Raw genomic sequence first — 13,457 nt, 5'->3', positions numbered from 1 at the left:
AAACTATCCACCAATTGCCTCAATAGCAACATGTGATAGAAAAGTATCCACCAATTTCCTCAATAGCCACATGTGATAACAAACCATTCTCTGGAAGACTTCTGAGAACGAGAGAAGTTATAGCCTCATCTTTGCTACATTATATATGAATCAATACTAAACAATTTACTTCATCCAGCCAAAAGGAGAAAAAAAAAAAAAAAATCTTGCGCTACTCTCAGGCCATCGCATCATAGTCGTCCAACTGATCATTGTACTGCAGCACCTTTCTCTTGATCTTGGATGAATCTACCCACGTAACGAAGTCTTCCATATTCCTTGTTACAAGGAATGCTGGGTCAGTTACAGTCTCAGGACCCACTCGTATATGTCCCTGCTCAATGTATGTGACAGCTTCTTTCAAGTGTTCACAAAACTTCAACCGCACCAAAACAGTGGCGAGCCTACGTCTGCAAGGTGGACAAATGAACAGAATTAATGTCACTTATCTATACCAATGAAGGAAGAGGCTTTGCACCGACATAGTGGCTGCGTCAACAGAACCCAAAGTCCATTTATCTGGAAAGGAATGGAAAGAAATCATTTGTGAAGCTTTTTCTTACCTACAGAAGGATGACACTGTTATGCGTTCACACACTTTCAGAGCATCGATATTTTGCTTGGATGGTATTACACCCATGTCGTACCTGTCATTGACAAAAACACACGAGTCAACAGAAACTCTTCAACAATGAATGACAGTTGAAACGACAACAGTATTACACCATCCAAATAAGGATTTAGTTCTCACTACCCTCTTACATATCATACCCTTGGAACAAACATAAAAGTAGTCCAAAAGACCCGAAAAACGAATATGGGAGTAAAAATAGTCTAAAAGACCTGAAATACGAATATGGGAGTAAAATAACTTTTTTCGTTTTTTAAGATTGCTAAGTTATACACTAACACAGTGGGTTACAACCACACCCTCCATTCACTTCTTATGCGGTAAGAGTGTTCATATTGGCTGGAGCTCATTCGCACATTAGAGTTCAAGATGACAGCCTCATTCAAGCTACATGGCAATGGAATCATCCTGATCTGCCATCTATAGACAATGGCTGTCAGTCCCTAAGAGCTTCAGGCTAAATATGCCATATATCAACACAATTAAAGACCCTAGTTCCATTGCCTCAAAAACTATGATGATGTAAAGAATGTATTTTAAAAATGGGAGGAAAGATCTTGCTTAGACAGCTCAAGACACCTTCTGCTTTAGAAACAGGAAGATCAAGACTCCTAAAAACATTTTGGGTAGGTGACCATTCTGCCTTATGACCTGAATCCGCATGGTGCAGAAAATGTATGAAAAATCCCCAGCGGGATGACAGAACAAAGTTTGATTGCCTGGCTTAAGAGACGCTTTCTTAGATGTTGAGTAAGTAGCTTTTCACCAGCAAATTTTTGAATAAGCAGTTCTAGATGCATTCCCTTCAACTACACAAATCAATTGCAGGTACATTTGCACTTACTGATCACAAGAATAGGATTGCAAACCTTTAATCCGCAAGTTGGGGACCTTGGGGATAATTACAATTATTTATGCAAGGTCCCACACTTTAAAGGTTGCATTCAGAGCAATCTAATGAAAAAGTAACATTGTGACAAGCACTGCAACAAAGAAGTATAACAGACTAGTTTCTCTCCATAAATATAAAGAAAGTGAAAGTTTCGCAGTTGGAAATTATTCGGCAACAATTTATACAGGCCTCTGAGAATGGATCTCTATATCAAATTAGGGAACTATGGCAGTCAATTTATTTGCAAAACTGAACATCAGCTCCCTAAGCATGTTTACCTTGAGAAGAAGTTTAACTTTTTTAAAGCTGCCGACAAGATGACCGACATTCTATCATGGATATGTTATTTGGAAGCAAAATAACCAAAATTATGGGATGAAATTCTTGGCCACCCGAGAGTGTAAAATAAGTTAAAACATGGTTGTCAAAGCCAGCACCCATTGGAGCTCATCTTTCTTTTTTTCTTTTTCCTTCTTTCACCAAAGCTTTGTTATAATTCAACTCTAAATAGTACATATGTGCCTACCATTCAAGAATTACTATATGGCATAATAAAAACAATTCAGGTAACTATAATTCAAGCGAATCTACATACGAGTTGAGCTCATCTTAACATTATTATCAACTTGATTCTTTTTAAATCATGTCGATTAAAAAGACCGTATCGGCATCTGCTCTTTGAGTTTTCAACTCAACCCCAATCAAATTTCTCACCTCCAGCAACATCATTTAAGATTGAAGTAAACCACGTACTAGACAAAACAAAAAATCTTTTAAAAAATTATTAAACATTCCAGTTATCCTTTTTTTTTTTTTTCTCGGTTCTATTTCTCTTAATGCTAGAGTTTAATTATAAAAATAAAAAAATAATAATAATAATAATAAAAGTGGAAGCGAACAAACTCACAGCTTTTCGAGCAGCATATCAGTCATTTCAATCCGAAAGGGGTCTTTCGAGTCCATCTTCATCAAAGTATTCACTAGCTTCTGCACCATCCGGCACAAACCCGAATACCTATTCCCAATTTTTTTTTCCAAAAACAAAATTAAAAAACTAGCTGAAAAGCATAAAATAAGCTAAGAACAATTTGTGGGTTTTGAATAGAAAAGGAGAACATTAAAAAGAAAGGAGGGTACTTCTTGTAATCGTCACGGTGAGTGAGAAGGTAGCGTTGAATAACAGAGGCCTCTCTGTGACCATCTTCTTTCTTCCACTCCAAAAAATTAACCTTCTTCAGCAGCTTCTTCTCATGAAACTTTAGCGGCCTCATTCTCACCAACACACACGCACAGAGAGTATTCTTTCTAAAACCCTAGGAAGAGGTAAATGCTTTTAGATCTTAAAACCCTAAAAACCTCGTGTAGTTTCGCTGAGATTCTGCGAATAATGGCTTTCTTCTTCTTCTTTTGTCTTTTTGTTTTAGGTTAAATACCAAATATCCATAGAGTTTGGTAACTTTATTTTTACTCTTTGGGGTTTCATTTTTATCACAGAACCCTCCTCGGATTTTGATAAATGACCAATTTAGTTCATTCGTTAGGATTGACACGTGGACCAATTAGATGTTGACACATGGTACCTATTTAATTTTTTTATTTTTTTTTCAATTAAAAAAAATGTATTTTTTTAAAAAAATAAAAAATAAAAAATAAAAAATAAAAAAAATTAGGGGTGGCTCTCGGCCACCCCCTTGGCCATTTGGGAGTGGCTCGGCCACCCCCTTGGCCATTTGGGAGTGGCTCGGTCCCCCCCTTTGGCCATGGGGCCACCCCCATCTGGCCGGATGGGGGTGTGCCGAGCCACCCCCAATTTTTATAGGGGGTGGCTCCAAGGGGGTGGCCGAGCCACCCCCAAATGGCCCCCCCAATTTTTTTTCTTTTTTTTAATTTAAAAAAAAAAATTAAATATGTGCCACGTGTCAACATCTGATTGGTCCACGTGTCAGTCGTAACAGTCAACTAACGGATAGACTAACTTAGTCCTTTATCAAAACCCCAAGGAGGTCTTGTGATAAAAATGAAACCCTAGGGGGTATTTGGTATTTAACCCTTTTATTTTTTGTTTTGTTTTTTATTTTTTGACTATTTGATGCGGGGCTTGAGATAGAGGCCCATGTCAGCCCATTTACCTACTGGGATTGGGCCCTGGCCGCTTTTATTGATTGGGCTCGAATAAGGATGTGAATATGGGTGACAACTTCGTGTTAAATGTCTCATTCTACCATAATTCATTAATTTTATGTTAAATATTTTTTTGCTCCTTATACTTTAATAATTTTATTTTTTACCCCATAGAATTTAGTTTTTATCACATGAGGTACTTTGGGTATATATAAAACGGAGATGGTACCTCCATATAAATTTCGTCCAAAATTTGACAGAAAATCACGTCAGCACCACTAAAAAATCAACACGTGTTCATATACTTAATTAAAAATAATTTTTTAAAAAAATTAAAAACATCAAAAATTTTAATTTAATTAAATTTAATATATATATATTGAGGGTGGCTATGGGTTTGGGGATGGTTCCAGCCACCCCCATTTTGCCCCTTGGGGGTGGCCGACCCACCCCCTTGGCCGTGGGGGTGCCAGATGGGGGTGGCCAAGCCACCCCATGGCTAAAGGGGGTTGCTAAGGCTACCCCCAAATTGTTGTTGTTGTTGTTGTTGTTGTTTTTTTTTTTTTTTTTAATGTTTTTAATTTAATTTAATTTTTTTTAATTTTTAATTAGGTATATGGACACATGTCGATTTTTTAATGGTGCTAATGTGGTTGTCCGTCAAATTTTGGATGAAATTAAGACGGAGGTACCATTTCCGTTTTTATGTAAACCCGAGATACCTTTTGCAATAAAAACTTAACCCTAAAAGACAAAAAATAAAGTTGTTAAACTACCATAGCAAAAAGGTATTTAACATTAAAAATTATCAATCCTAGACATAGAGTATCAGGTTCAGGTCGTATAAACACACACACACACACACACACACACATATATATATATATATATATATATAAATTATATAAGTTAACTCTAACCTAACTCATTTAATTAAATAATTTAAACTTTTCAACTTTAACCCATTAATTTTATATTAAATTTTTGAATATATTAAAAAATTCACAACAATAATGGGAATAGATTTAGATTATGAAGATTATGGCGGCCGGTTTTCATTTTCTGTAAGGGATGCGTTATGCGTATGTGGCTAACGTTACCCTATCCGTCACCTAATTAGCTATGATGCTACGAAAACTCGGGTGGTACGTCTCAGCTGAGGATCGGATGCGATATCATATCATATCAGATGTGCAACACACGAGTGGATGACTCATTTAGGATGACAGCTGTGAGAATTCATGAGATTTCCCCATCAACGCCCATGTGAGAGTTAAGACGCCCTGCAGAATTTTCATTAAATTTACCATTTATCTGTACTATCTCTGTACTCTACTGTCTACACTCACTGTTGTGTCGTCTATCCGTGACAGTATGCTGTGAAGGGATGGTAGCTAGCTAGCTGACTCTCTATCTACTTCCATGCGTAAATCTGTAAACAAAAAAACATCATAGTGAAATAAGTAGTGGTTATGTCTCAGTCTAACTATGAAGAAAACATATCATTTTTAGTTTTTTACCTTTGCCAAGAAGGTCCATGCATGTTCTTGATATCAATGTTGGTGAGGCCCATGCAACTGTTATAGCCGTGGAGGTGGCTTCCTCCTTCACCTCTTTGCATGTCTTATGTGAAGGAACTATGCAGCTCTCTTGCTGTCATAAATAAATATCCCTCCCTTTGCATTGATTGGTTCTTTTGCTCTTTGAAACGTGGAGGCCATTTGTTTCAACTTAGCCTGTCTTGTCTCTTTCTTTCTTTGTTTCAAATTGAGTAGAGAAGAATGGTTACATGCACCAGATCACTTCTAATTCAAATGAAAGAGGGAATGTGAGATTTTATGAAAATGTTTTCAAAAATAAGATAGGAAGTGGCTCACTTAGTTAAAACACGTGTGCAATAATTGTCACATTGAGACACTTTCAAAATTTCTAAGAGAACAACGTGTTATTGCCAAATGGGCCAATTTTCATTGCGAAATACCACGTACACCAAAAGAATTTGAAACTTTTTTTTTGGTTGTTGTTGAGTTAATTAGCATTTGGTCCAAATGTTTTTATGAAACTTCTACAGTCGCATTAGTGCTTTAAAACCTTTTATATATATATATATATATAGAGAGAGAGAGAGAGAGAGAGAGAGAGAGAATGAACTGTATTATATATCATATCATATTTGGATGATCAGTTTGATGTGAACTAAGCTCATATATAGGCTTTAAGAAGTAAAGTTGTCAAAAAGAATCTTCATTGGCTGAAGTTTTCTAGCTATGTCCAAGAAAAGTGAAAGATATTGTAAACTTGACCTCTTGACTCCTAAACCGTCAATTAAATCAAGACGAATGATTCTCCCTGAGCTCATAATGGCTTTTTAAGTGGCATTAGTCTTCCGTAATTGTAGTAGCTAGAACCCTTTCACATGCTATTTCAAGATGCAGCATTAATTAACTATGATAATTGATCAAACACTTTAATTAAATTGATATAACCCTTTAATCATAATCTGCTAATTTCGTATCAAATTCTACACTATCGTGTCAAAAGTTATGATCGACTTTATTTGAAACACAGCCCGCCCGCCAAGATTAACGGCTAAACATTACAACACTAAAAGCGCAGCCGTTACAATATTAATGAATCTTTAATTTCTTATATCTATAAGAATCATGAATTAGGTTAATTTTCGTGAAGCTAGTTTGACAAACAAACAAGTCTTAATTAATGGCAAGCAATTGGGTAGGTGTGCAATAAACATCTAGCTTGGGAGAATTTAATTTCCTTTCTCCTTTTTTTTTTTTTTTGGTTTTTTTTTGGGTATATTTGTAGGTGGAGGAACAAAGCCAGTAGTGCCATTGGCTGGATAGAAATCTGTGTACTTTTTTGCTCATTATTCTACCTCTTTAATAATATTATCTCTCATAATTAGCTAGAGTACTTTTTTAAAAATAAAAATGCATAATGTATTTCAATTATTGATGCGGATTGTGAGGCAAAAAGTGTAGCAGAATTAGATAGATTTTAATAAATAGGAATATATATCACAATCGAAATCCACCCAACGGACATATATAGACAAGAGAAATGGATTAGAAAGCTGTAAAAATGGTGATGCTTTTTCTGATTTCTTTCACGGTTGTTGTGGATGTGAACTTGAAACAGTATTTCTTATCTTTTCAAGACATAAATAGCTTATCTCTGTATCGCTCTCAAATCGAAATATCATCTTCCTCGATATATATATATATATATATACAATTTTGTCTTTAATCCTATTGACACCGATAGATCGTCACTCAATTCAAAAGCCTATCGTGTGGGTTCAAACTCTTTTATAATAAGTAATGCCCAACAAGTAAGATATTTAATTGAATTTTGTCTCTAATTCTATATTAAGTTCTTAAACAGGTAGGAAGATATGAATTTCATTTAAGCAATACGTTAACCGATGCAACTAGTTCAACTTGTTGCATATAATTTAACGAAATAAATTTCTTACAATAGCGGCTTAAAAGAACTAGCCATTGAAATTGATTTATAAGAAATTTATGTCCATAATTTATTATGTAATGGGACAAATAATGGAAAGTGCACATGCATGTTTAATTACAGTAAACCCCAATAATTCGCAGTCCATAACTTAATAAAGCCATGAGACTTTATGAAATTGAAACAAACAAATTAGCCCATCTACATTTTTTAGAAGAAAAAAAGGGCTATTTCGATAAACATGTCGGTCTTTGACCGAGTAATGTTATATATCACATTTTTATCTTACAAGTATTTGTAACGTAACAATTTAAATTAACTTTTGAATATTTTTTTTAACAATGATCAGATGAGACTACTTAGTCATCCACCTCATCCCACTGGCAAGATTTCATTTTTTTTTTTTTTTAACATGTCCGCACAAGAGGGGAGAAGGGAGATTCGAACTAGTGACATTCGCTTCATAAGGTATGATCGTGTAATCTCCAACCGATTGAGCTATCATTTGGGGTTAAATTTTTATTTATAATAACGGTTAATCCAAAAGCTTATGGGCACCCCACATCATTCGATTAAGATAGGAGTGACAGAGATGGTGTAATATGCAGCATGAGAAAAATGCTACACACACTATTACTCTTACACTTTGAAACATGCATTCTTTCACGTGTATGTACAAAATATCATTACATTTAAAATTTTAATAACAATTTTTTAAGTTAAAATTTAATGACGATTTTAAGTGCCACGTAAAAAAGTGTGTTTTATAGCCTTTGGTTTATGAATACCTTTTGGGCTTTTTCCATTCTTTCCTGGTGTAACTCCTATTTAAGTATGCAGTAATTACACTGTGCCCACTTAAGAAGTCCCACATTTAGTCACTTGTACTTTTTTTATAGGCTGTTTGGTTATAAGACAATTAGAGCCATCAAAAGCCATTAATTGCAGCATGAAATTTTTATAAATGGGTGGAGACTCAGTTGGCACTAAAGATGTAAGATATGGACAAAGGAAGAAAAAAAAAAAAGAGGCATTATTGTAGTAAGTTGTTAATATGATAACGGTGTTGAATGAATTTTTTATATTAAATTAATATTTGCCCTTAAAGAACGTTATAACTACTTATTTTATTAAAAATACATGTAAAAATCACATGTTCTAAAGACAGATGTTAGTTTATTGAAAGAATTTTAACAATTCAATTTAAATGAAAACTTTGTCCGTATTAATAAATAATATATACTACTTATAACTATCATTATTTATTTTTCCCAAATTGTCAAAAATATGAATTATTGAAGGGTTAATTGTAGTAATTACTATTTATTAAAGAAATATATATTTTTCTCAAACGCAGATAAAAGATAAGTAATAAATATATTTTTTTTTCTAAGCAAGTAGTAATAAATAAAATTACTTGGTAGTAGATATATGATCTACATCTACCACCTTACATTAACAAAGGTTTCAGTAATTGGATAATATTAGAACATTGTCAACATTTGGATCAGTTTATATTTGAGAAAATAATGTAGACCTTATCTAATAAAGTCCTTTTAAAAAAAAAAAAAAAAAAAATCAACATTTGGATCAGTTTATATTTGATAAAATAATGTATATCTTATCTAATAAAGTCCTTTTTAAAAAAAATAATAATAATCTGGCTGTGCTTGGCCTAATTTTGTCTTCTATTTTTTTTTTTTTTCCAAGTGTAATTTTCCTTTCAGTTGATTTGTTTTGAAAGAGTCCAAGTACTTTTGGGGTAAAAACTTAATATTCTTGAGAATTTTCTGCCTAGGGTTGCCAAAAAAAAATTTTTCTAAGCCAAAATTTATTTATTAATGTATGTGATAAATCATAAATGCAATAACAAAGTCCCTTATTGCCCATTTTTACCAAGGAATCACCATGCCAAACAAGGAAAACAAAAAAACAAAAAATGAAACAACTACACACAAAAAGAAGAAAAGATGGTAAAAAAGCTAAAAAGAAAGAAAAAAAAAAAAGGTAAAAAAAAAAAGAGTGGAAAAAAAAATTACTTTGCCATAATATGGTACGGTTATAACCTTTACGTCTATTCTTCTCATTGATACACTTTTAGCGCCTCAATTACAGGCTTTTGGGTTTCAGTTCTGGGAGTTTAAAACCTTAGGACTTTATCTCTCCTCTCTCAACAACCTAAGACCCAGTTCTCCGGCCAATATCGCCGGGATCTGGCCGACAAATCCTCAAGGGAAATCTTTGGGGATTATATAAGGTTAAGAGCCAGAAGTAGTTTATTAGTGAAGTTGTTTTAGTTGACACAAAAACCATGCTCCTTTTTTTTTTTTTTTTGTCAATCTTTTCTGGGTTTGGTTCAGATATTAAAAATCAGTGTGGTGGAATAGTATAAGATGGTGACAGAGTTAGGTGCTTTTAAGGTTAAGTTTATGGCTATATAAGAGTTGGGTTTTGTTATTTTAATGCCAAATGTTTTAAGAATCGAGAAAGGTTTAGACTTTCAAGGAGGTTTGATTATTTATGAGCACCTCGTGGGCTGATAACATTTACTATATATATGTGCTTAGAATAATCTGTACTTGAGACAGTTTAGACCAAAAATTTTGAGTGAATGTTCTTAATTACCACTGTTAAAAGTTAATTTTTAACACTGAAGCATTCAATAAATATAAGGCTTCAGTAACAAGTTTGTGCGAGTAATTGGGTGAGTTTGAAGTGGAGGGAAGTAGTATTGCAACAATGTGTAGAGCGGAGGGTTATGATCAGAAGTGTGGTTATAGGGAGGAATGTGAGGTGGGATTCAAGTTTTTGAGTGAAGTTAAGGTTGGAAAATCGAAGAGGTTTATGGTTTTGAGGCCTCGAATGAAGCTGTTCATCATTCGGGCGATAACAATTATGCTGCTTTGTGCTTGTGTTGTTCAGTTGATGGCTCTGGGAGAGGCGTGGGGGCCAAGAGTGTTAAAGGGTTGGCCTTCTTGTTTCAGTCAATCAGAATCAGAATTGTCTCTGCCCCTTGAATTGTCTTATGCTTCAATCAAAGTTCCTTCCCCACCAAAAAGTGAGAGTTTTGGGCTTGTCAGTATAATTATAATCCCAGTTTCTTTCTTTACTTTCATTACTTGCAGAAAAATCCATTGATTTGCATAGGATAGAAGTTTTGATTGCAGTTTTAGTTTTCTCTTATGCTTGTTGTTTGGAGTTTCCCCAGTACATCAATTAGATAACTCAATTTTATAGTTGATTCAGTTTTGTGTAAATCGTGCAGTTGATGGGTATTTTATTTTTTTTTTCTCCTTCGGCTGAAAATGTTAGGATTTGTTAATCTCATCTATCATCAATTCTGAATTTGATGAGTCTTAATTGTTTGCAGGGGTATATAAGAACAATGGTTATCTAATGGTTTCCTGCAATGGAGGACTAAACCAAATGCGAGCAGCAGTGAGTTCTCTCTGCTACTTTCATTGCAATTGCTTTTGTCTGAGTTGTATGTTTGTGTCTCACTTATTCTGGGATCTTCTCTGCAGATATGCGACATGGTTACAATTGCCAGATACTTGAATGTCACACTTATTGTTCCAGAGCTGGATAAAACCTCTTTCTGGGCTGATGCAAGGTAGGTTTCATTCGAGATATGGACAAATTTTGTCTTTATAAATGTCTAGATTTTTCATGACATATTTGATGTTGCAGTGACTTCCATGAGATATTTGATGTCGATCATTTTATCACGTCGTTGAAAGGTGAAGTTCGCATATTGAAGGCATTACCACCAAGGATCAAGAAAAGACTTGAACAGAAAAATTTATATTCATTGGCACCCATCAGTTGGTCTAACATGTCCTACTACCTTAATCAGGTTGGTTCCTGAATTCCTAATTCTGGCATCAACATTTTGGTTTAAAGTTTGTGATTCTGTTTGCATAGTTCAACTAATCTTCCAAAATCTCTGTGTTAATAGATTCTTCCTCTGCTGAAAAAGCACAAAGTTGTACATTTAAACAGAACTGATACTCGGCTGGCTAACAATGGACCACCTCTTGAGATTCAGAAGCTGCGCTGTCGAGTAAACTTCAATGGTTTGAGGTTTACTCCCCAGATAGAGGAATTGGGTAGAAGAGTTGTCAGGATTTTGAGGGAGAAGGGACCTTTCCTGGTCCTTCATCTCAGATATGAAATGGACATGTTGGCTTTCTCTGGCTGCACACATGGTTGCAGCACTGATGAGGTGGAAGAACTCACAAAAATGAGGTTACTCTTTTTTTTTTTCTTTATCATTTTCTTTTCCTGTTAAATTATCTTTATTCAGTCCAAAATTTCACATTTATTAATTGTGGCAAACCACACATAATTAGAAATGACTATCCTTGGTGGAAGGAGAAAGTTATAAACTCCACCATGAAAAGGCAAGAAGGTTTGTGCCCTTTGACACCAGAGGAAACTGCATTAGTATTGAGTGCACTTGGAATCGATCGTAACGTTCAAATTTATATTGCCGCCGGGGAAATATATGGTGGGGAAAAGAGGATGGCAAGTTTGGCAGAAGCTTTTCCTAATTTGGTCAGTATATGAAGCAGCAGAAACAACCTTCCAATATTTTTTTTTTTTACTTGGAGATGCCATAACAATTTGTTTTAAATTTTATAACACAGGTCAAAAAAGATACTCTACTGGATCCCTTGGACTTGAGCTTTATCAAGAACCACTCATCCCAAATGGCAGCATTGGATTATCTTGTTTCCCTGGAGAGTGATATTTTTGTTCCTACATATGATGGAAACATGGCTAAAGTCGTTGAAGGCCATCGCAGGTTATATTTTGCTGCCAATGCTTTAGTTGGTTATATGAGTTTTACCAGAATTTAGTCTTTTTGTCTGAATTATTTCTCATTTTCAGGTTTTTAGGATTCAAAAAGACAGTTCAGTTGGACAAAAAGCATCTGGTTGGGTTAATAGATCAATACAACAATGGATCATTCAGCTGGGATGACTTCTCTTCTGTTGTGAAGGAAGCTCATGCCAATCGGATGGGAAGCCCAAAGAAACGTGTTATAATATCAGACAGACCAAAAGAAGAGGATTATTTCTATGCCAACCCATATGAGTGTCTGCAACTGTTGGATGAACCATGGAGAATCACATGATGTCTCCCTTCATGTTTGCAGCCATTTCTACTTGCCTGCTTAATTAATCACAGATGGGTATCTTAATTCTTTCACAGTGGTTTAAATACAGAGAATTTGGAGTGGACTTTGGAAATGTGTTTCCAGGGATATTATAATATTTTCACAATTTTGAATAATAAGATTTATGTACATATCGAAGACCCTTCCATTTTTGGGGCTGATATTAAATCAGCTAAAGCTAAATTGTAAAGAGAAGTGGAGATTCTTCTGCATTAGTAGTTTTTGGAATGGTTATCTTTAATTAATGTTCTTGTACATTTATTAGGTGTCAATTTTTAATAAAAGATCCAGCTTCTATATTGTTTCCAAGCATGGCCTTGGTCTTGAACACAACTCTTTGTATTGGATGTTATCAGTACGGAAGATTTAGCTACCATATGAGGTGCATGAACCATTTCAAGAGTGGTTGTAGTAGAGTAAGAAGACCTAATTGGGAAAGAAAATGGACATTTCATGACAAATTAAGGAGATTAATTGACACCATTTAAACATGAGTGGTTGTAGTGGAGTAAGAAGACCCAATCAGGAAAGAAAATGAACATTTCATGACAAAATAAAGAGACTAATCTCCACCATTTAAACATGAGTGGTTGTTGTAGAGTGAGAAGACCTAATTAATTAGCAACTACAAAGTCTAAATTTTACAGACTTTGTTCCATGATTTAAGCATATAACATGTAACTAACACGCATAAACTAGGCTATGGTTGGGGAAAAAGCAAACACATCATCCGGAAGACATTTGGGTTTTGAAAGCTATATCTATATGATCTGCTTTTTTTCTCAAAAAGAAGAAAATGTAAAATAATAATAATAATAGTAAGGAAAAAAGAGCTATTGTGTCATGTCATTGTTTTCTATTTTCTTCTTGAGAGGAAACTATTTTCAAAACAATTGTCCAAATGCTTTAACCAAGATTTTCTATTTTCAGAAACAGTTTGCCAAATGCTTTTTTTAACGAAAACACAGTTCTCAAAAACAAAAACATGAGATGCTTTTTTTGGTGGGGCCCATATTTAAAAAATGTTTTGTGTGTTTGAAAAGTGTTTTGTACTTTACAGTGTTTGTTAATGGTTTGGAGAAAACAATGTTTTTGGTTTAAAAAACAGT

General features: G+C 34.4%; 2 protein-coding genes across 2 annotated transcripts; one reads left to right on the top strand and one right to left on the bottom strand.

Moving 5' to 3' along the window:
- Positions 1-4: 4 nt before the first annotated feature.
- LOC132181021 (Alpha-L RNA-binding motif/Ribosomal protein S4 family protein) lies at positions 5-2,959 on the bottom strand. Its single transcript, XM_059594062.2, has 4 exons — positions 2,700-2,959; positions 2,470-2,577; positions 603-686; positions 5-449 (listed from the first exon to the last, which is right to left on the bottom strand). The coding sequence occupies exons 1-4, from the start codon at positions 2,831-2,833 to the stop codon at positions 218-220; spliced, it is 558 nt and encodes a 185-aa protein (XP_059450045.2). The 5' UTR covers positions 2,834-2,959; the 3' UTR covers positions 5-217.
- Positions 2,960-9,289: 6,330 nt separating this feature from the next.
- On the top strand, positions 9,290-12,589 carry LOC132183163 (rhamnogalacturonan I rhamnosyltransferase 1). The gene is made up of 8 exons (XM_059596564.2): positions 9,290-10,224; positions 10,537-10,604; positions 10,691-10,779; positions 10,857-11,022; positions 11,125-11,414; positions 11,519-11,723; positions 11,816-11,973; positions 12,060-12,589. Exons 1-8 carry the CDS (start codon positions 9,906-9,908, stop codon positions 12,304-12,306), a joined length of 1,542 nt encoding a protein of 513 aa, XP_059452547.1. The 5' UTR covers positions 9,290-9,905; the 3' UTR covers positions 12,307-12,589.
- Positions 12,590-13,457: the final 868 nt, after the last annotated feature.

The sequence above is a fragment of the Corylus avellana genome, chromosome 5 (assembly GCF_965113065.1).
Source record: "Corylus avellana chromosome 5, dhCorAvel1.hap1.2, whole genome shotgun sequence".
Lineage (NCBI taxonomy): Eukaryota > Viridiplantae > Streptophyta > Magnoliopsida > Fagales > Betulaceae > Corylus > Corylus avellana.
Note: the sequence above shows the minus strand (reverse complement) of the source record. Positions and strands in the feature narration are given on the sequence as shown.